Below are 21,427 nucleotides of genomic sequence, written 5' to 3' on the forward strand. Positions count from 1 at the left end.
TCTGTTAAACAAGTCGGTGGTTATGTCTCTCAGGCCATCTGTTGGCCCCTGTTTTGGGTTAAGGGCACTACTAACCATTCACACCACACTGATTCCATTTACTGTTTGGGAAAACGATGGCTTTGATCAATTCTTGCCATCAAAGTTGCAGCAAATGAAAACGTGTATCTCACATTTTACCATACTGTCGTTTGTTCTGAACAAACATTGATCTTCTTTGAAGAGCTCACTTTTGGTTGCATCTTATGCAAGAAAAAATATGCACACTTTAGTTGTATGGTTAAGCATGCTCTTGTGCAGTGGGTTTATAGACACAAAAGAGAACAGAAATGCTAATTGTTGTAGCCCTCGAATGTCATTGTTGGCCCCTTGCGGGTTTTCCTTCATTTTCGCACATTAGCAAACTCCAGCACCCCTCCTACTCGTATTCCTCATGTCTGCCATCCCGCCATCCATCCTGCCCTCCCCGGCCATCAGTATATGTGTGCTGAATGTGACAGTCTCAGCATTGCACTGCTTCAGCCCAGCACCTCGAGACCTTGCAGCTCATTCACAGATATAGCAGATTCACTCCCTCCCTTTGCTGCCAAGTGATGTTAGGACCAGTGTGTGTGAAGGAGGGCCATCTGCCCATCTCACGGTTTCAACCATGATATTCTGAAACCTGAATGAGATTTTCAATGCTGATAAATTCATGTGTTTGTTTTGGGTTTGCCTCTGCCAGAAATAAGAGCTGTATCATTCACAGTTTCATATGTCCTTGAACTGGGTTTTATTGCTATATCTAATTTAATCTTTAGGTTTTTTTTTTTTTTCTTTTTGTTTTTTTGGTCAGTTTAGCGTATCGTCATTTATGAATCATTAGGACAGGTGATTTGGTTTTCCTACCTTGTGGTTCATCATTCACAGAGCGGTTTTATCCATTTTATGTTGTCGAGCTGAGTGTTTTTTTTTATTTATTTTTATTTTTTTCTCTGGTGTCTTGTGCTCTTTTGATTTGACCTTGTAGAAAGTATTTTTTCTGTATACGTGCGTTTGTTGTTTACAGCCTTTTTGGTGATTTAAAAAAAAACAAAAAGATTATTTTTTTTTTTTTTTTTTTTAGCTTTTGTATGGTTTTGTATTGGTGATATGTTATGTTTTTATTCACTGTATATCAATATTCAATATTCCAAAACTTTCCCAGAATGCAGTGTGTCAGCAAACTCTGGGGGAACCTACTTGTCAGTTTGACTTACAGTCAGCATGAAATAAAAATTGACCCTTTTTAATTTCATAATACACATTACTGGTCTTACTGTGAATGATTCATTAATGCACATAGGAGAAATAATAATTGTAATCTTTAATCTTCCACCGACAAAGTAGTATATTTATTTTGAAATATTTCACAAAGCCATTTAAGTCTTCTACAGATTTTAATGTAAATAGACAACAGTTTTATTCATAGGTGTGTCTGATTTATTTAAAAATGTATTTTAGAATTTTTGTCTAGTGTACATCAGAAATGTCTTTTATAGCCTTTTGTTAATTGTATGTATATGTGTGTGTGTGTGTGTGTGTGTGTGTGTGTATATATATATTATTATTATTATTATTATTTTTTTTTTTTTGACATCATCTACCATTTTATGCCCCCAAGAGTGGGACATGAAATCAATCCCTGCAACCACAAATTGTGCCAGGAATTGGGAGTGCTGCCCTTCTAGCAGTTGGGGTGTATCTCTGGGGTGTTTTTTGGGGTCAGGATGGTGTCCTGGTACATGTTAAGAGCCTGGGGGTTCCCAGCTGTCACTGGTATCCTCTTCCAACTGGCCTCAATTGTCAAACTGCTCCAAGATTGTGATTTTACTGGTGGTCTTTAACAAGAATCTGATCCACCCCTAAAAAGCACCTGCCAGAGAAGCAGCCCTCATGGGGCCCTCCATGGTTTAACTCTTTTTCTATGTCAGAAAAGTGGTTATTCTCAAAATTGAGCAAAGCTCATCAGACATGATTACAAAGGTGTTTCTACAGAGGCCCCTCTTGCCCTATGTGATTTTTATTTGAAGAAGCAAGTGTCATTTATTTACCAAATTCAAAGACAGACTTCAAGTTGCATCGCGTCCCAGCAACATTGGAGGATTTAAGCAGAATTTAAGAAGATTTAAGGATAGTGTGATGTTCTGCTCTGAAATGACTGCCTGGATTGCCCAAGGACAGACAGTCATTTAGGTAATATAATCAATCAAACTGACTATTAAAATTCAGAGATTGCACTCTATAGCTTGGATGTAGGCTATCGCTATTAACTGCACATTGAGGAAATCACATCTTGAAGTGCAGTGCCTTCTCATTTATTTATAGTGTCTTAAACTAGGCAAGGTGTTTTGAAACAAGGTTGGTAAGTAGTGCTTTATGCTGAAATGCATTATCATGCTACCTACAAAATCAGAGGATTTAACGAGTACGAGCTTTTTTTTTCATAATCTCGTAATCTTTTTGTTGCCGTCACATAATTACAGGCAACCGAGAAAGCTCTAAAACTGAGCACAGTCAGACTCTTCACAAGCCGTACTGCCATCTGAGAGAAAGAGCTGACGTCTGACTTTACCGAGTTTTAATCAAAGTGAACATGCGTTCCTTCTCGTTTGGGAAAGCAGCGCAATTCCCTAAATTGTTTCTCACGATTCATTTTAGCTTGTCATCAAATTAAAAACGCATTAGAGAAGTGTACAGCACGCTACCCTAGCTTTTTTCATATCTTAAAGCACAGCGGCATCAAACGCTGCTTTCCATGCAAGATACGAGCAGAAAAACCGTGTTACGTCATTCCTGCTTGTCGCTATTATCCGATAGCTTTGTTTTCAATGCTTCTAATGCATTCATTGCTTATTAACGTGATAAGGGAAAGCGGGGGTGTACATAATTGCGACATAATCCATTTAAGAGCCTGGTTTTTAAAAACATATTTTGCAGTGGCCTACAGGTGGGCGTTGGAACTCGAGATGGAGTCACTGTAATAAGCCGGAGGGGCTAAAGACTCCCATTGTTGTAGGCATGCATGTGGGGTCAATATGTTCTCCACACCCCATTCTCAAGTATCGGGATGCTGACAGGTCCTTCGGTTCATGTTTGCTCTACAAACATGTTTGGACCTGTGTGTTTGCCAGGGCACTTTCTTTTAAAAAAGGACCCTGGGTGTGATGGTCCAGCTCCCAGCTGCAGTAAGCCTGCTGGTGGCTTTTTTTATGTTTTGTTTCACTCTGTTGTTTTAATATGGATTTACCCCATGCTATTCTTTCCTGTTGTGGACCACAAAGGCTCACCCAGATTCACTCATGCATCTCATGAATTGAATTGTTAAGGGACATAACATGGTCACTGTTCTTGGCGTGCCTGCACACTGGAGTTTACTCTGCATCAGAGAGCAAATTCAATTTCAGGGGATAGTGAGTCACAAGGACAAGAAAAACGCAATATGACATAATGCAAATAGAAGTTGTGAATTTTAACTATGTAGTGTGCTTTGATGTAAACAACCATTGTTTAATGGAAATTTTAGAGCAGTTTGCTGTATTTCTGTTTGATTCCGTACCGTTGTCTTTCCACAACTTTAATTTACATATTTTACTTTCCTCTACTGATGTTTTCTTACCAAAGTAACTTATTCAGTGATAAAAGATGTTATTTTCAGAGTCATGGTGTAACGGTTGGCGCACATGCTCCAAACACTTCAGGCTAAGTTTTTTCTAAGTCAGAAAAAAAAACAGTGCTCCTTCTCTTCAAATGATTTCTCTACTGTCAAAGGATCAAACCTTGAAATGTTATGGAATTGTAACATTGTAGTTTTTCAGACCAATAAATAAATCGTTTATTTATTGATCAAATATTTTTTTTTTTTTTTTTTTTTTTTTTTTTTTTTGTATTTTGCTTACACTTTAGTTTGGGTACCAACTCTCAATATTAACTAGCCTAACTGTTTATCATGACCTTTGCCTCAAACTCCTTATTTGCTGCTTATTAATGTGTTAGTTCACCCAAACATGAAAATTCTTTCATTAGGCTAATTACTCACCCTCATGTCATTCCAAACCCATAAGAACTTCGTTCATCTTTGGAACACAATTTAAGATATTTTTTCGATGAAATTTAAAAGCTTTATGACCCCTCATAGACAGCAACGCAGCTACCACGTTCAAGGCCCAGAGAATACACACAAAGTATTCTCGCAGCTTCATAAAATTACGGTTAAACCACTGAAGACACATGGACAATTTTAATGATGTCCTTAATACTTGCTGGGGCTTAGAACATGTCAGTTGCGTTGGTGTCTATGGAGAGTCAGAAAGCTCTCAGATTTAATCAGAAATATCTTGAAATATCTCAGATTTAATAAAAAAATTCTTAAATTGGTCAAATTCTCATTTTTGGTGAACTAGCCTACCCCTTTTAATAGTTTGAATAAGATTAAGTTTAGGTATGGGATAGGATTAAGGACTCTAATTTTGGTCATGTAGAATAAAGCATTATATGCATTATAAATACAAATAAACAGCCAATATGCATGCTGATAAACAACTAGTTAATAGTGTGATTTCATCTCTATGGTATTAGGCTACCATTTTTTTTTTAAAACGTTACATCTTAAGTGAATATTGCTTTATTTATTTATTTATTTATTTATTTATTTATTTATTTATTTATTTATCTGGTTATGCTTAGCTCTAAAATATTATAAATAATACCTATCAGCAAAAAAACAAAAAGTCATATTTGTAGTTGCAAATCCCTATAAGATATTTGAAACATCATTATCCTCTAATAACAGTAATTATTTGACTTGTTTTAAAGCCGTGAGAACCTTGACTATTGTTTTAAATAGACACATTTCATTAATCATTTCAGTCTCAGTAAAATGAGAGGATGCATTCTTTCTATTTATATCTTTCACTGTCAAGTAAACTCGCCAGAGTCTGGGCTCCAATGGCGACTTTCATCCTGTTGCCAGGGCCAGCTTGGTTTTCCAGTCGTGAATGACTTCTTTAGCCAGCCTCTATCTTATTTTGCTCATGCCCTGCAGTTGCCATTAATAGAAGGCTCAGCTATGTCAGAGCAGGGTGGGGAAGGAGTACAGTACGAAGTGGAGAAGGTCAGCTTTGAGCTGACCAGGGCTTAGGCAAAAGCGAGCATTTTGATTGGCTCCTGGAGGTTTTCCAGGGGCTGCGGACATCCAGGCTGACTGCTCACGCATACAGCGTGCTATTGATGGCACCGTATCGGAGTCATTAATCACCGCAGTCAGTCTCTTCGGGGAGAGGCCCACTCTCTGTTACTCACTCGCCAAATGAGGAGTGTGGTTATAACCTCTGACCCTGCTGAGGGTGCATACCTCACTATAATGAGAAGGACTTCAGACTACCACTGAGGGACTCTCTGAACTAATACTATGACAGTGAGAGCATCGCAGGGTTTTACTGTTTTGGCAGTACTTTGGGTTGGTTGCTATTTAAAGTCGTGGCGTCAAGTGGCTTGCCAACACCAGTGAGGAAAATACAAACATGCAGTATGAATTGACCAAAGCAAGCTGTTGCCGATGGCTTCTAATGAAATTTAGGATCTCTCTCTGTTTAATAATTCATGAATACTTTGGTCTCAAATTGGAAGGTAATAACTTAAAGAAAAAGAGGGTTCCTGGTGTACACCTTTCTCCTCATGTTCTGCTCCGTTCCTTCCTATAATTTTGCATAACTGCGTTTTTGCACAAACAAGAAACGGACAACATAACTTCAAGTCAGTTTACTCTCCCTGCTTGTTTAAAAAAATCAAGTTTGTTTAGCTAGAATAAAATTCCTGTTTGAGATCACCTTGCCTGTGGTCATATTCTCAGTTCTCAGCTTGAAGCATTTTAATAGCAGAATATTGCACACATTTTGTATTTTGCCAGGCTCTAGTTTCAGAATCCCGAAAAATATACTTGACATCACCTTGCGTATGTCTGGTTACTGAGTTTTCAGTCGCTGATGTTTATTTATATCATATTCTTCAGATCTCTCTTGCGGTGCATTTATATTACAGCTGTGAGCTTTGGTAAATGTGTTTTTATGGCATCAACAGTGAATTCTGTATTTTCTCTGAGGTAGGTGTACAGGACTAGTCCTTTCAGTTACAGATGAGTGAAATATTTTTCCTAAGAATCATTAACTATGAGTTTTGATTTGATGGGTAATGATTTTTTTGCCAGTTCTTTTGACATATTAAACAGAACTAAATTAAGGTGGCAATTCTTTATGTTCTTGTACTTAATCACTTTGGACTTATCCACCTTGGCTCTTTTTTTTCAAAGTTAGAGGCTGTGAGTAAACATCTGTGACTTGCTCCAGCTGGAATGCGTGACTCAATGGCTTTTATAAGCTTGTCCAATAGCATGGGCCCCTGGGGGGTGATGGACATGGGATGTCACCATGGTACCAGGGCAAAGGGCGCTCTTCCCCCTTTGCCAACTGCACTGTTGTCGGCAAACCTATTACTGCTTGCCCTCTCCCCCAACCTACATACATCCCTGTCAAATCCTAATCTCCCGGAGCGTCCACTGGACTGTTTCAGGCCTCCAACACAATGGGCCTCTGTAGTTGTGCTGGCATTCTCCCACGCATGAAATGATTTCCATTTTGTCTTTAGAGCAGAAAGGTCCATTTCAAAGACTTCTTGGGTCACGTTTGACTGCTGAAAGGGTCTGAGTCTGCTGCTGGTGAGACTGGCAGCAGGGTTCTTGCGACCAATGCAGCTTCTTATGTCGGGCTGATCAAGGGAGGAATGCTGTGATAGGCCCCTTTTTCCACCTTTTTGAGAGCAGCCCGTCATTCCTGAGAGCTGAAAGGGCGTCTTTATCCATAACCGGAGATGAGGTTTAAGTTCTTTCATGTACCTGCCAATTCCATCTGGCTCTTTGTGAATGCTCAATGGTGGGACTGTAGTGGAAAAGTGCGGAAAGCTGAAGAGGGTCATGCTACTGACTGTACCTCCAGTCATACCTGTCAGTGCCAATGATGTGCGATAAGACTTCAGGCATTCTACAGATTTAAAAAAACCTTAAAAAAAAAAAGGGTGACATGATTTTCAGTGGGAGGTGGAGTTCTCGTCTTTAGTCTACATTTCGTGTCAAAAAAGATTGACTTAACAAGTTTAAAACTGGAGGATTGGCGGTGTTTAAAGCACATGTTTGGCAGGTATTACAAAACAGCATGATAATCTGCTGTCTGAGGTGTGGAATGTTTAAAGAGTAAGTGTTTTTTTTGATAGAGCCTCGCTGAAGGAAGTCGTGGGTGCAGGTGTCTCAATAGTAACATATTCATGAACAACAGTTCTCTAATCTTTATATGTGAACATAAAAACGTGTTCACATCTCGTTTGTACTTGCATGACTTTTCTAACTATCCAACAAGACTAAGAGTTCAGAGGCAAGTTGTTACCTTTTTTATGATTGCGAGGACACACGTCTTTGGAACAACATGCACGAATGAATAGCTCAATCTTTAAAACCTGAAGTATTAGGGAAAAAAGTATTGTTTTTTTTTTTTTGTAACATTTCAAACACTTTGTTTGGTATGTGAAAATTGAAAAAATGGGACTGTCTTCACTCCTTGCAAAATCTGAATAACACATTTCTGGCAGATTTATTTGTTGGCATGTGAGGTACATCAGCAGTTATTATAAATTCTCCACAAAGTTCCTATTGGAAACAAAAATGACAGATACTCTGGACTTCAGTGACTTTTTCCAAATGACTCGAAACCTGAGACCCTGTGCAGATTAGTCGGACACTAAATCCCAATGATTCAGTCAGTGGTGACTTGAAATGAATAGCTTATCGAACTGAAGAAATCTGATTTGAATTTATTTTTATTAAAAAATCTATAGCGGAAGCTTCCCAGCAGTTTGTCGGCAGTTGATGAGCCTTGGCTCGCACACAGTTTAGTAAATCTAATTTGTTTTGTTAAACATTTCTCTCAAATTCCTACTCTTAACCTACAAACACACCTTATGTTCTATCACAGTATCACAATATTATTGCTCTCGCTAGTAGTCGTGTTTTTCCATCCACCATATGTCTTAGAAAGACACCAAATGATAATCTAAACATTCTCAGACTGTGTTTTGTCGGCGTCTGGGTGAGTCTCCAAAATAAACCCGACTTTGAAAATGACCGTTAATTATTTGGACTTTGTTATAGGACTAACTTCCCTGCTGGCTTTCAGAATGAATCTCAGAAGGATAGCAAGGTGAATTGGACCTACAGTGTTGTTGTTTGGGAGTTTTCTGAAGAAGCTCCTCTTGAACCCCTACCGAACACAGGGAGCGTGAGAGACCGCATCACCCCTCTCGTATCCACTTCCCTCGTTCATAGGTTGGACACGCGGACTCAAGAGCAGTTCTCAGGGGAAATCAGATGCATTGTACAGAGCAGTTCCCTCTTCAAATGCATAAAATCTGTGGCCCACCCTGCACTAAACCCATCCCTCTTTTCACCGCAGGCTTTTTCGTCTTCCTCTCTGAATGAAAGACCTGCATGAATAACAAACCTCTAGAGTGTAGAGCTCTCCCCCCCCATGAGACAATTCAGATGGTGTGCATTCCTCTGAAGTGTCTGAACCAGTCGGTCGTTATGGACCGACCCCCTGTCTCCGTCCATTTCTTTCGACACTCATGGAGCGGGTTACTCTTCCAGTGCAGGGTGTTTTTTTTTCAGGGACATGTTCGGTGACGAATGAGGCAGGGAGCGAATGAAAGGCACAGTGTGAGAGGAGAAAAGGGAGAGAGAGCTGTGAATGGTAATCAGATTAGTCTTGATCCACCTGTGTATGTGTGTGTGTGGGTAAGCAAGCAGTGCGAAACATCAGCGCTGGCAGAGACCGAAGATCTGGCTTATACCATTAACCTAAAGTGATTTACGACACCGTAATGATACGTCACTTATTTGATACCTTGGTTGCTATTTGAATTGGGTTGTGATCTAATTGACTAATGTAATTGTGATGTAACAAACAACTAGTCAGGCCAACACGTTTACCACTTGTGCATGATTTTTTGCATCCCACAATTTTTTGTGTTTGTGTATGTGTGTGCAATGAGCATTGCGTTTTTAATATCTAAAAGCTATTACTAGCTATAAAAATAACTTTAATGCATCTCAAGACTTCTGTTTTAGTCAATAGCATCTAGCTATTTTTGAATACAACAATAGCTATCTTTCCATCACCGTTTTCATGCACATTTTGAAATATCACATTGAAAACTAGTGATGGAAATGCCAATTTTTGAGGAGAAAAAAAATCCCTTACCATGCAAAACAGTTTTTAAGCTTGCTTGAGATTGAGGTTTTTAAATGCGAATAATGGAGGATGGAAATGCATTTGCCGAATAAATTTCTTCCATGCACATCTAAAAACTTTTCACTATGGGACAGCATAATCTGACTAAACAGTGGACCGATCTCGTTGCACAGCATCTGAAATATTGTTATGGTCATTCTTAAATGCCCCATCAAAATCTGTGTCAAAAGTATTTTTGTATTGCCTATTTAATTACGTGACTGCATTCCCAAATAGCAGTTCCCAAACAGCAGTCTGCTCCGAAAGCAATGACCGCATTTATTGTGTATGACCAATTTTATTGTAAATGAACATTGTACTTAATTGCTTCTCCTACTTTTCTTAGTGATATTTAGTTCCAGTTTATCAGTAAGTGAAAATTTTGTTCTCTTTTATCAGATGTTTTGTGTGGAATTCCAGTTTTTATTTCTTGTTATATATGCAGTTTTGGATGGAAACCCAGCTGTAGATGGTTGGGTAAACCTGAACAAATACATAGCTTATTCCAATAGCTTTATTTTTTCCCCATTTTACAGTGCCTACATGATGCATCACTCCGAAGATGCATTGGTCAGACATGTCAGTGTCGTCTTTTGCTATTGAAATGCTTGCTAATTGATTCCTTTCTTTCTCTTTCTCAATGCAGGTCTTAGAGGCAGCCCCTTAACTATGGGATTTCAGAACTACTGAGGGCACTTCCACAAAAGAAGGGAAAAGGGGCCGGCAACGGGAACAAAAGGAGAGGACTGAGGTTTTGAAAAGAGGATCAGTTCTTTCGGACTCGGCGGGGTGCATGCTGCCCCCTCAACTGGACGTCCTCTTTAGTGCGAGCAAGAGAAAATAAAATCAGGCATGCGCAATAAACTGAGAGAGTTCCGGGATGGGGGACGCCCCATGCTGGGGCAGAGGGACAGGACTCTTCTGGTGCTGCTGATCACAATGGTGCTGACAGTAACAGAAGTGCGGGCTTCCTGGGATCAGAACCCAATTGAAGTTCTAGGGGACGTAAGGCAGCTGGAGGCGTCTATGCACTCGGTGGTGCTGTCGGACCTACGCGAGGCAGAAGCGGCGGCTGCGGCAGTGTCGCAGCCCGGCGGCTTCCCAGACTCCTCGGCGGTGGTGGGCCGGGTGTTCCAAATGCGGGTGCCCATCAAAGCAAAGAACTCCAGGAGCACAGTAAAGGTGAGAGGCTGTTCCTTCAAAGCACATGGCATCCTTCAAAATGCATTGCAAATGCATGCAAACTTATTTGTCCTCTGGTGCTCAGCGAAACGTCCCTGGTATATCAGATAGTGCCACATCAACACTCCCTAGCCAGTGTACACAGTCAGTGCAAAAGATGTGACTTTGCCCCAAGCACTGCTCAAATCTTATTCTACGCTTTCCTTATGACTGATGGACCATAAAATGTGTTGGTCCCTGTAATAACGCAATACTACTTCCAAACACGTGGTCCGCATGCTTGATGGCATAGGGTTCTAGAAAAACTGCAGGCTGATGCATGGGGGGTGCTTTACATTTAGATCAACAGCATAAACAAATCTGTTTGTTTACCAAAATTTCTGTGAGGGCATGGAATTTATTTTCTGCTTTTGTGTAGTTGATGCTACAATTGGCTATTTGTATAAAGCCCAACAAGGTGTGTGCTTCTATCAGCTTGTCAGCTTGCATTACTTTCTTTCTGAAAACCGAGCAGTGCACTAATGGTGCAAACACAATGCAGCCCTGACCAGGCATCTTTTGTTGACCACCCAGCCATTTATGAGACATTTTTAACCAACCCTTCCATGTCAACTGTTGTTAAAAGCGTGACCCCGTCCGTATCTGTTCATTGTGTTTCTCTGTCCCGTCTGAATGTCCCAGGCCTTCTGTGTAATCCTACATTCACTGGATCATTTCTGCCCTGTCAAGCGCATTTTTAAGTTGAAACCACAAGCCCCTTTGTGCACTTTCGGAAAATCTGTCTTGACAGCTGTGCCAAAGAATCTAACGCCCAACAGTTAAATCTGCCTACAGCTGTTCCTTTGCATAGCCATTCAGACCTGTCCAGACCAATAGCCCACAGTGAACTTCCCCTCTCATTCCTTAACAGCGTTTAGAATCAGCTTTGCAAATTATAAATGATTTTCTAGTGTCATGGGCTTGGGGACAAAAATTAATTAATACTACAACTGCAGTGTATAAAAACTTTGGTTTGATTGTACATGGACATTGGACAAAAACATAGCAGAGTGGTAAAGGTGATTATCAGGGGACTGGCTATGAGGTCTCAAGGGGGTTGCGTAATAGGCCAAAAAAAGCGAAGTGTTTTGATCATACTGTCATTCATAAATATGGCTTCAATATTATAGAAAGATACACAGATAACACGATAACATGTAATTTTCCTTCAATATAAATGCATCTAAATATAGATGTATTGATTAAACTTGAATTGTTATTTTTTTGTTTGTTTTAATTCACGTTAACTAATGACACTAACTATAATCTCTTGTTTGCACTTAATATTTCAGTTGATAAGCTATTTTATTTAAATTCTTCTTGACATAAAGTATTGCAGTTGGTCTTTACCATTTATTCTGTAGTATCTTATTGAGTCAGTCAAGTCCAAAGCCCTCTGTTCACACCAGACCTATCAGTATGATTTCCACGAAATGCTCGGACCCTCAGATATTCATAAATAACCTACTGTGCAAAAGATCCTTTTGAAGTCACTGACCTACTTCATGCTTTTACATTTCTTGCCTCCATTTTATCAAAAGAGACCAAGGGGATACGCTTAAAAGAGAGAACTTAACATCCCCTTGTCCTGTTTTAAGCATAAATAAAAAAAGCAAAGCTCTAGTCTTAAATGTCAAAGCCAGTTGACGATTGCTCAATCATTTTGAAATATGGAGGCAGATGTTTTAGTCGCTGCTAATGTCGATTCTGTTTAAACGACACGGTGAGGTTCTCTCTCCCTCGTCCTTCTATTTCTCTGAATTCCTCTCCTCCTGCTCCTTCACACTCATCCGTGACGGCAGGATTCTTCGTCTTCTCCCCAGCCCCTCCCTTTTTCAGCACAAAGACTGGCACTGAAACCTAATTAGCCTCAGCAGTGAGGCAGTGGAAAAGTTGTATTCCTGCAGCTGATAATAAAATGGCTTTGGAAATATGAGTCACTGTATGTCGAAGGGGAGACGTATGTAACTCAAGAGCGCTCCGTTTGGGTCTCGTGGATGCATATTCGCCTTTATTTGTTATGATACTGTCTGCATAGCAACCAGCTTTTGCGGTGCCGGTGTCATCGCAGGCTAGAATTACTCTGCCGCACCACTGCCCTTTCAGCAGTCTTTATGCAGCCTTTCGTTTTCAGAAACGAGGTCCTGTAATTCCTCATTTTAGGTGGGTTTGGAAACAAAGGGAACTGAACACAGCCCTTGGCTTGTGTGAATGAATCAACGTTGCGGTTCCTGTTGTGTCCGCTAGAGGGCAGTTAGGGGTTGACCAGTTAAGTGTCCTTGACTGTTCTCCTTGTGATTGTTTCAGGAAATGTAGCTCTGTGGATTTAAACAATAAATAAGCCCCTCTTTTAGCGTTTATCCCTCTTTCTTTAGGCTCCTTATTTTGCAGATGTCCTATCAAATAGGTCCTATGTTGAATTCAAATGTCGAGTTACTGCATATACCCATCTCTATCGGTCCGCCATGAATGACATGGCCAGAAGAACTGTAATTTACGCTCTTTCATAACATGTCCATGTTTCGATACCAATCCACGATAAAAGAATACTGCTTGCCATTCATGAGTTTTATCTTCACTGCATTTTTATTTTCCTCTGCACGTTTACGGTTTTCTCCTTTGTTCATGCTTGTTTCGCAGCATGGATCAAAAGCTGACATTCCCTCCTCACCGAACAGCAATTTAAAGTTTTATTGTAAACAAATAGCTGCTCTCCCGGTGAGCCTTTATTCTGTTTCCATTTCTTTCCCTGTCTAAAAAAATGTCAGCAAGCAGAATCGGCATTCATTTGATAACTTTCAATTTACCCAGATGAAGGTTGAAGAAATGGACTGCCATCGGCCACTTGAAGCCTGTTTTGATTTCTGCTAGATGGCTGAAAATCCCTCCCGCTTTGTAAATCCCTTTCTCAAGTGACCTGAACACACCCCACTTTTCATTTGTAATTTTTGGCATAAAAATGGGTCATGTTCCACAGTCCACTGAAAAAGGCCTGCCGTTTTCCCTAGGTAAGAGTGGGTTATTTTCAAAGATCACTCTGTCGTCATTCTGTCTCGAAATTATAAGTGCAAATACTTTGTTCCTCAAAATGTGATGGGCCTTTTTTTAAAGAAGCATGTGCAAATGTGTTCAGAGACCGAGATGAGTGGAGTTGCATGAATTTTTAACCAAAGTAAATGGGTTAGTCATTTCTTGTAAACATCTGCTTGGCCAAACTAAAGAGCTCTCCCACTTCAAATTTTTCCCACCGCCTCTTTTATCTCCATTTCTCTCTCTAATATCACAAAGACATGCCTGAGCCTACTCCTTCAGAACTATGAATCTTATCTTTTCAGCTGTCTTCATATCCCAACAATGGGATCTTTTCTTCCTGTAGACTCTTCTGTAAGCGTGCCCTAACAATGGGCGGCTTTATTCGACCCACAACGAAGGGAGTTTCGATTTATCCGTGTAATTCCTTCATTTCAGTGGGGAAAAGTTTATTCTTCTCATCAGGCCTATTTAGATTTTGCTATTACAACCCTGTCACAGAGGTCCTAAGGGTTGTTAAATGGATGGTTCGTCCAATATGAAAATTCTGTCATCAGATGGTTACTTTTAAGTTGCTCCACACCTGCTTGACTTTCTTTCTCCTGTGGAGCACAACAGCTTTAAAAGTTCGGCAGAATGTTGAAGACTGACAGTCACCATTCACATTCATTGTATGGAAAAAGATTCAGTGAAAGGTGACTGAAGTGGGCTCTCATTTTGTTTGAAATGATTTTTTGTTTTGTGAGATGGAATTTTTTTTTGCTTAACATGGCCTTTAATTTTGTAAGAGTTTTAATTTTTAGATTCCTAGTCGGTCCCTTGGTTTTATGACTGTGGGATATAGAGAAGGATTTTTTTTTTTTAGGAGGGGGTGGGGGTCAGGTTTTCTACTTGTGCCAGTCAGAAACGTCCCAACAGGCTTGCCGCAGCAACTGAAATTTGAAAGAAAAAACAACTTGCTAATATTCTTGTTGTTGACATTCTCTCTGCACTCGTTTCTGTCTTTCCTTGCTTTCTTCATTTGAGTCAAGAGAAACATGCCTTTGGCAGAAGTTATACTGTCTTTAGTGTGGGTTGCATGAATCATCACTATGGAAACTATGTGGTTCCCTGAATGTCAGCATGTGTGTGTGGCTGTGTGTGTGTGCATTTTGTCACTGATGCTCTAGTTTCAGAAGGCAGCATTGAAGACTTGCCTTAACCTTCCGTTTTGTTCTAAAGCAAGGTCTGAAGAGGCAGCAGAATGTAGACACATGCCATATGTGCCATATGTTTCATTGCAGGGAGGGTTTCAGTTTGACTATAAACAGAATATGTAAGGCAATTTTTGCCAATGCTGTATATCTATTAACTGTGGTTTTTACAGATAATGAGGCGAAACGTAAGTATAGATTCAGTGGCAGTGCAGAATCAATTCTCTAATTGAAGAATGATTCCAGAATTGATCGTAGTTTGACACATTCTTTAATTGATAGCTGTGGCCCATTTCTGTGTTTTAAAGGAATAAATCACCCCAAAATATAAAAACTTTACTTTTTTTTTTTTTTTTTTTTTTTTTTTACTCTCTAATGTCATTCCAGATCGGTTTGACTTTTTCATTTGTGGAGTATAGAAAGAGATGTTTAGCAGAATGTTCATGCTCCACTTTTCCATACGATATAAATGAATTGAGATGGACATCAGGACAGGAAAACAGCACCGTAAAAGTAGACCATGTTACATTGCAGCTTTTTATATACTAAGCTATTTTACAGCTTACCTTACATACCTTACTTCTCTATTTTATATCTTAGTGTGAGGAAGTAACCGAACTGCCATTTTGCTTTACAGGTTATGGTCCCTCTGAAGGTGCCATGTTTAAATATATATATGTGGAAGCAAATTAAATTTGAGCACTTCGGCTGTGTAAATAATTTTGCATCCGCTAGAATTCCACTGTTCTGTGCAAGCCACATACCATTTGAAGTGAAGCAGTGTTGATGTTTCAAACACACTATCAATCAACAAGACTATAGATCAGCCTATAATTAGACTCCCACCTGAATTATTAATGACTCTCTAAGCTATCAAATAGGTTCACAATCAAACTCGCACACATGCACTGACTGGTTGATGGGAACATTCAAAAGCAAGATTGCGAAAGGCAGAGAGGGGTGTGGTGCTGGTGCAGTTTTGTGTCTAAACCTTTGAAGGCTGTCAATTGAAATAAAAAGCCCAGCTGCTGATGCCCTCATTCCCTTAGTGACTGCTGTGCACTGGTTTGAGTTTTAATGACCCAACCCATGAGCACTGGCTCTACATAATGTATGAACCAGGATTTATTAACAATCAAATTAAGGGGCTGGAAGCAGAGGATGTATTTTTGTATTTGCAAAGAGGCTTGTTTGTGCTAATGGATCATCTCAGTGCCATTGATTCATTATTGGTTATTTTTGACTGAGCGCTCATTGAACGGCTCTCCAGCTGGTGGAGTATCTCTTCCCACAGGGAGCTCTATGCCACTATATGAGCACTCATTCATTTTAGTCTTTACTCCTCCTGTCTTACTGAATTTCAAGATACTGACTTTGTGCTCACAACCAGGAAAGACTGAATACAAAAACTAAAAATGATGTGTCAAAGACCACTTTGATTCATGTGATTGGATATTAGTCACATTATAAACTGGGATTTACTTTCAGGTTTTAAGTGTTTGACTTGGCAGTGCATATCTGGCATCACTGTAAGCTCATTCGTCTTGTTACATTTCAGATTCAAGTCATTCAGTTACGGTAATCGTTATTTCTTCTCCTGTTTTACAGATCACAGAAGCAAGCAAGGATGTGCTCCCAGCATGGTTGCACTGGGATGCAGAGAGTGGCACACTTCAAGGCCTTCCTCTAGAGACAGACAAGGGCGTTCACTACATATCTGTTTCTGTTTCCAATGACAGCCAAGTCTCCCAAAGCCCAGATGTGTTCTCCATTGAGGTGCACCCAGAGGAGCATGCTGATACTGACCCTTTTCAGCTTGCAATTCAACAGTCAGCCAGCAATGATGTCCAACCTTTCATCTGTGGCAATGAGGAGTCTGTTACTGTCCTTACCGTCATTCTGGATGCTGACCTCACAAAGATGTGCCCAAAGCAGAGGGTGGAACTACTTGCTAACATGAAGAAGTTTTCTGGCATGGGGCTTCAGCAAATGAAGATTTTGCCTGTGGTCAACAACCGTTTGTTTGACATGTCTGCTTTCATGGCAGGACCGGGAAATGCCAAGAAGGTGGTTGAAAACGGAGCCCTTTTGTCCTGGAAACTTGGCTGCAGTCTGGATCAAAGCAGCATTCCTGATATCAGTAGTGTTCAGGTACCAGCAAAAGAGGGAACCATGTCCGCACAGTTGGGATATCCGGTCGTTGGGTGGCATATTGCTAACAAAAAGCCCCATGTACCTAAAAGGGTGCGAAGGCAGCTCAACAATACCCCCACTCCCATTCTCTCATTACTCCCCCCAACAACTTACCCTGAGCCCCCCATCCGTAGCGTTCCCACACCGACTTCTCCTTCTATTGCTCCTACCTCAGACAGTTCTGCCCCACCTGTTCGTGGTCCTGTGCCACCTCCTGTAAAACCTACCATTCGAAACAGAGATCCCCCTGCCTACACTCCAACCTTAGGCCCCCCTCAGCCAACACGAGTAATAGACACCACCAGCACAATCACCATCCAGCCCACCATGACCAGGCCTGTGTATGTTGGGTTCTCTACGACCCCAGCAACACCCACCACCAGGAAAACGACAAAAAGACCTGACAAGAAACCCAAGACAACTCCGATGCCAAGAGAACCCAAGACCACCACAACCAAGCCACCAAGGCGCACAACACCCCCTGTTATCCTAATTGAAGGCAATATAAAACCCCAACTGCAAAACCCAATCGACCAGGTGAATGCCTACATTGGGACCTACTTCGAGGTGAAGGTTCCACCTGATACATTTTTCGACAAAGAGGATGGAACTACCGATAAGTTGAGACTCACCTTGCGCAAGGGCAATGATGTGGTTGGAGATGATTCCTGGATACAGTTCAATAGCACAAGCCAGTTGCTCTATGGATTACCAGACCAGGAGCATGAAGGAAAACATGAGTATTTCATGCAGGCAACCGACAAAGGAGGTCTCTATGCAATAGATGCCTTTGAGGTCCGTGTCAATCGATGGGGAAACAATTTTAAGTCACCGGTGTTGTTTACCGCTGTGTTCGAAGGGGATGCACGTACAGTCACCAATGACATTCACAAGAAGATCCTTCTTGTCAAGAAACTGGCCCAGTCTTTCGGTGATCGCAACAGTAGCACCGTTACACTGAAGAACATCATGAAGGGCTCTATCATAGTTGAATGGACCAACAACAGCCTTCAGCAAAACCCCTGCCCAAGAGAGCAAATACAGCAGCTGAGCAGAAGAATCTCTAATAATGATGGTAAACCCTCACCACAATTCATGCATGTTATGGAACCAGATTTCAAGGCCTTAAATATCACTGTCAGAGGCACAGCAAGCTGTCGCAACTACATGTTTGTCCCGTTAGGTGAGATCCCAGATCCGACCACCTCTCCTGTTACTCCTGCTGTGGGTGCTGGAAGACAGAGCAATGATGATGTGTATCTTCACACTGTCATACCGGCAGTGGTGGTTGCAGCAATTTTGCTGATAGCGGGAATCATTGCCATGATTTGCTATCGCAAGAAGCGCAAGGGCAAGCTGACCATCGAAGACCAAGCAACTTTCATCAAGAAAGGAGTGCCCATTATTTTTGCGGATGAGCTTGATGACTCTAAGCCACCCCCATCTTCCAGCATGCCCCTTATCCTTCAAGAGGAAAAGCCTCCACTTCCTCCACCAGAGTATCCCAACATGGGTAGTCCAGAGACAACACCTCTGAACCAGGACCTTTTGGGAGAGTACACACCTCTACACGATGAGGATCCTAATGCCCCTCCCTACCAGCCACCACCACCCTTCTCTACGCCAATGGAGGGGAAAGGATCCCGCCCCAAGAACATGACCCCGTACAGATCTCCACCCCCTTACGTGCCACCCTAATGTTTGCCGAAACCTCTGGTGCAGGAGGATGGGGAACTTTTGTAGTTCCACACCAGTGTGTTGTTTCTTTGCATTATGGGATTTTTAGAAGGGGGATGCTGCAAATTGGGGTTTGAATGTGATGGGATGATTTTGTTAAACTGGACTCTTAAGGAGATGTGGGAGGGTGGGGCAAGTGGATAGTCTGCAAAGGACAGCAAAAACAACCTCAGCCTCTGACTACTCTGGTTATTGCTAAACTGTTGGGATGTACCCTCCAGTCCTGGCACTTTTGTGTCTAGATGGGCTTTTTTGACTAATTATTGGTCTTGTTTTGATTTTAATTTTCTTTGTTTTTTGTTTCACGTTTTTCTGACTTAGAATCAAAACTCCTTGCCTAACAGCACTCTTTCTATCTTCTAAATTCGTTAATCTTGAATAATATAAGTGGACAGTAAAGCTGACTGCAGGTGCAAAAGGTTTCATAGAGAAATTCAATAACAGAAGGGGAATAAAAGAATGGCCTTGAGGGACTTGGATAGCCATGCAGACAGTTCCGTGGGATGTCGATTCATTATGGTTTTGCCTTTTAACACACAATTAAAATGTTTTTATTGTTCTTCACATGTCTAGTTAAATCACTACAAGAAGAGGTAGCCAAAATGAAAGATTTGTTTAATCCACTGTATATTTGAAAGTTGTAATGCTCGATCATCTTTAAGTTTTATTATAGATTTTATTATTATTTTTTTTTTTTATTTTTTTTTTTTTTTTTTTTTTTTTTTTTTTTTTTTTTTTTTTAAGTATTTTTTTTTTTTTTTTTTTTTTTTTTTTTTTTTTTTTTTTTAAGTATTTTATTAAATCACTGAGTGAACGTGTGTTCTGACTTGAGATTTGTGCTATAGTTTTTTACTAGCCATGCGAAACTTTTGGAGGAGGTAATCTCATGAGTGAGTCGTCTATGCAGATTCTGCCTTTGACCTGACAGGCCGGAGCCCGGTACTGATCTCACTTAATCATATCTCCCATAGGCCATGAAGAAATCTTGTGATTTAATTGGTTGTACAGGTTGACGGGTTCTTCACATCCTTAATTCTCTCATAAGACAGCAGGAACCACGTTCAGCACCCTCAAGTCAAAACCACCAATATAATGGTTCACAAGTTAGATTCAAGCTACTGACAGTGGTTGAGATGGATTGCTCCGTTTTAATGAATTGATTTAATCAGAACAAGCTCAGTTTTCAGATGATTTGTAGTTTCTTTGTTTCTTGCTTTTTCTTTTATTTTTGTTATAAATCAGTGATTATGGAGTATATGCCTTGGATACACTCGAAATAATTGAAAATAAAGACTGAAGATTTTGATAATGGTGACCCATCCTCTACACAACAGTATTGTTTATTAAATGTCATGTCATAATTATATATTTGCAGTTGAATGCCATATTTTGCCTTGGTGGTATCGCAGCAAGTGTCTTCTGTACATAATATTCTGCCTGTGGATATAACTGTATAGTCCAAACGTGTGTAAATCAGATATGGTAAAAAAAAGCAAAACAAAAAAAAGAAATGGAGAAAAAAAATTATTACCATTTGTTTTAGATGAGGGGTGATTATTTTTTATATATAGTGATGGTTATTAAAAAAATCCTTGAGTAAGACCTGGAATAGAAGGAGTGAAGAACTGGTTCATTTACAAAATCATCAGAAAACTTAGAAAAAAGAAAGGAAAAAAAAAGATTGATAAAATCACAATCTAATTTTTTACAAAGTTTTTGATACAGCCTCAAATTGTTTATTAAAAACAAATATATAGTGTATTGCAATTTGTAAAACTTTAGTCTTGGTAATTGATTCATTATATAGCTTTTCCTCATGGGTCTTTTTCTTAGGTGGTTTTCTTTAAGTTTGCTTTAAGCTTACAAAATAGAAATGGTGGACTGTGTTGTCGGGGAAAATGTCCTATGTAATAGTATTTTTTTTTTCTTTGTGTTTTACGCTCATTTGTTTTGAGGTTTTGAATTTAAAAGTGACATTTGCAATAATAAAGGTGTGGCATAGTCACGGCTGGTCAGTACGAGTAGTGTGCAAGATCTGTGTGACGCAGTACCTCCTCAAGTCTCACAGCCCCAGAATTGTTTTGCCACGTAGGAGGTTATGTATGGATGTATTTTTGGGTGTGATCATAACTTGTATTTTAATGCTTCCATTTAGCCTTTATAGATTTATCAGTAAACCAAAATCCATGGAGGTTTGATTTGATGTTTCATTTGTACGTAAGATGGAAATGGTGCAGGAAAAGGTGCAGTAGGATTGAGGTACAAAAACATTGCAAAATGCACTTCATCATGGTACGGTATTGACAAAGTGCAAAATCATTTTCAGTATTTTTTTCAAAGAAGCAAAGTTGTGTTTGTTTTAACCCTGAATCTGACTGAATCTTTTAGATTAATACTAGAAATTAAAGCAAAAATAATCGCAGTTTGCCAGTGGGGTAAGAAAAGCAGCTATTTATTGTCATACACAATTTTGCTTCAAGTAATTTTTTGTTTTTGCAAGAATTTTTGTATTTATGTATTTGTAAATGTATTTTTTTTTTTTTTTGTTGCTGTATACAGCAAAATCAGCAAGGAATTGCTTAGTCTTTTTTTTTTTTCTCGCCTTTTGTATTATTTTGTTTTGGTATTATAATACGCTATTTATACATCATTTATGTAGCAATGAGTCTGTCACAGTAAACCTACTGCTTTCTCATTAGCACA

At 39.9% G+C, this 21,427-nt stretch overlaps 1 protein-coding gene across 2 annotated transcripts in view; it reads left to right on the top strand.

Moving 5' to 3' along the window:
• LOC109103575 (dystroglycan-like) overlaps positions 1 to 19,427 on the top strand; it is a 30,188-nt gene extending 10,761 nt beyond the window's left edge. For both annotated transcript variants that reach the window (XM_042749999.1, XM_019116958.2), the window contains exons 2-3: positions 9,997 to 10,532; positions 16,403 to 19,427. In XM_042749999.1, coding sequence (XP_042605933.1) covers positions 10,203 to 10,532; positions 16,403 to 18,685 — 2,613 coding nt within the window. In that variant the 5' untranslated portion in view covers positions 9,997 to 10,202 and the 3' untranslated portion in view covers positions 18,686 to 19,427. The remainder of the gene's footprint in view (positions 1 to 9,996; positions 10,533 to 16,402) is intronic.
• Positions 19,428 to 21,427: the final 2,000 nt, after the last annotated feature.

This window comes from Cyprinus carpio, chromosome B22, assembly GCF_018340385.1.
Source record: "Cyprinus carpio isolate SPL01 chromosome B22, ASM1834038v1, whole genome shotgun sequence".
Taxonomy (NCBI): domain Eukaryota; kingdom Metazoa; phylum Chordata; class Actinopteri; order Cypriniformes; family Cyprinidae; genus Cyprinus; species Cyprinus carpio.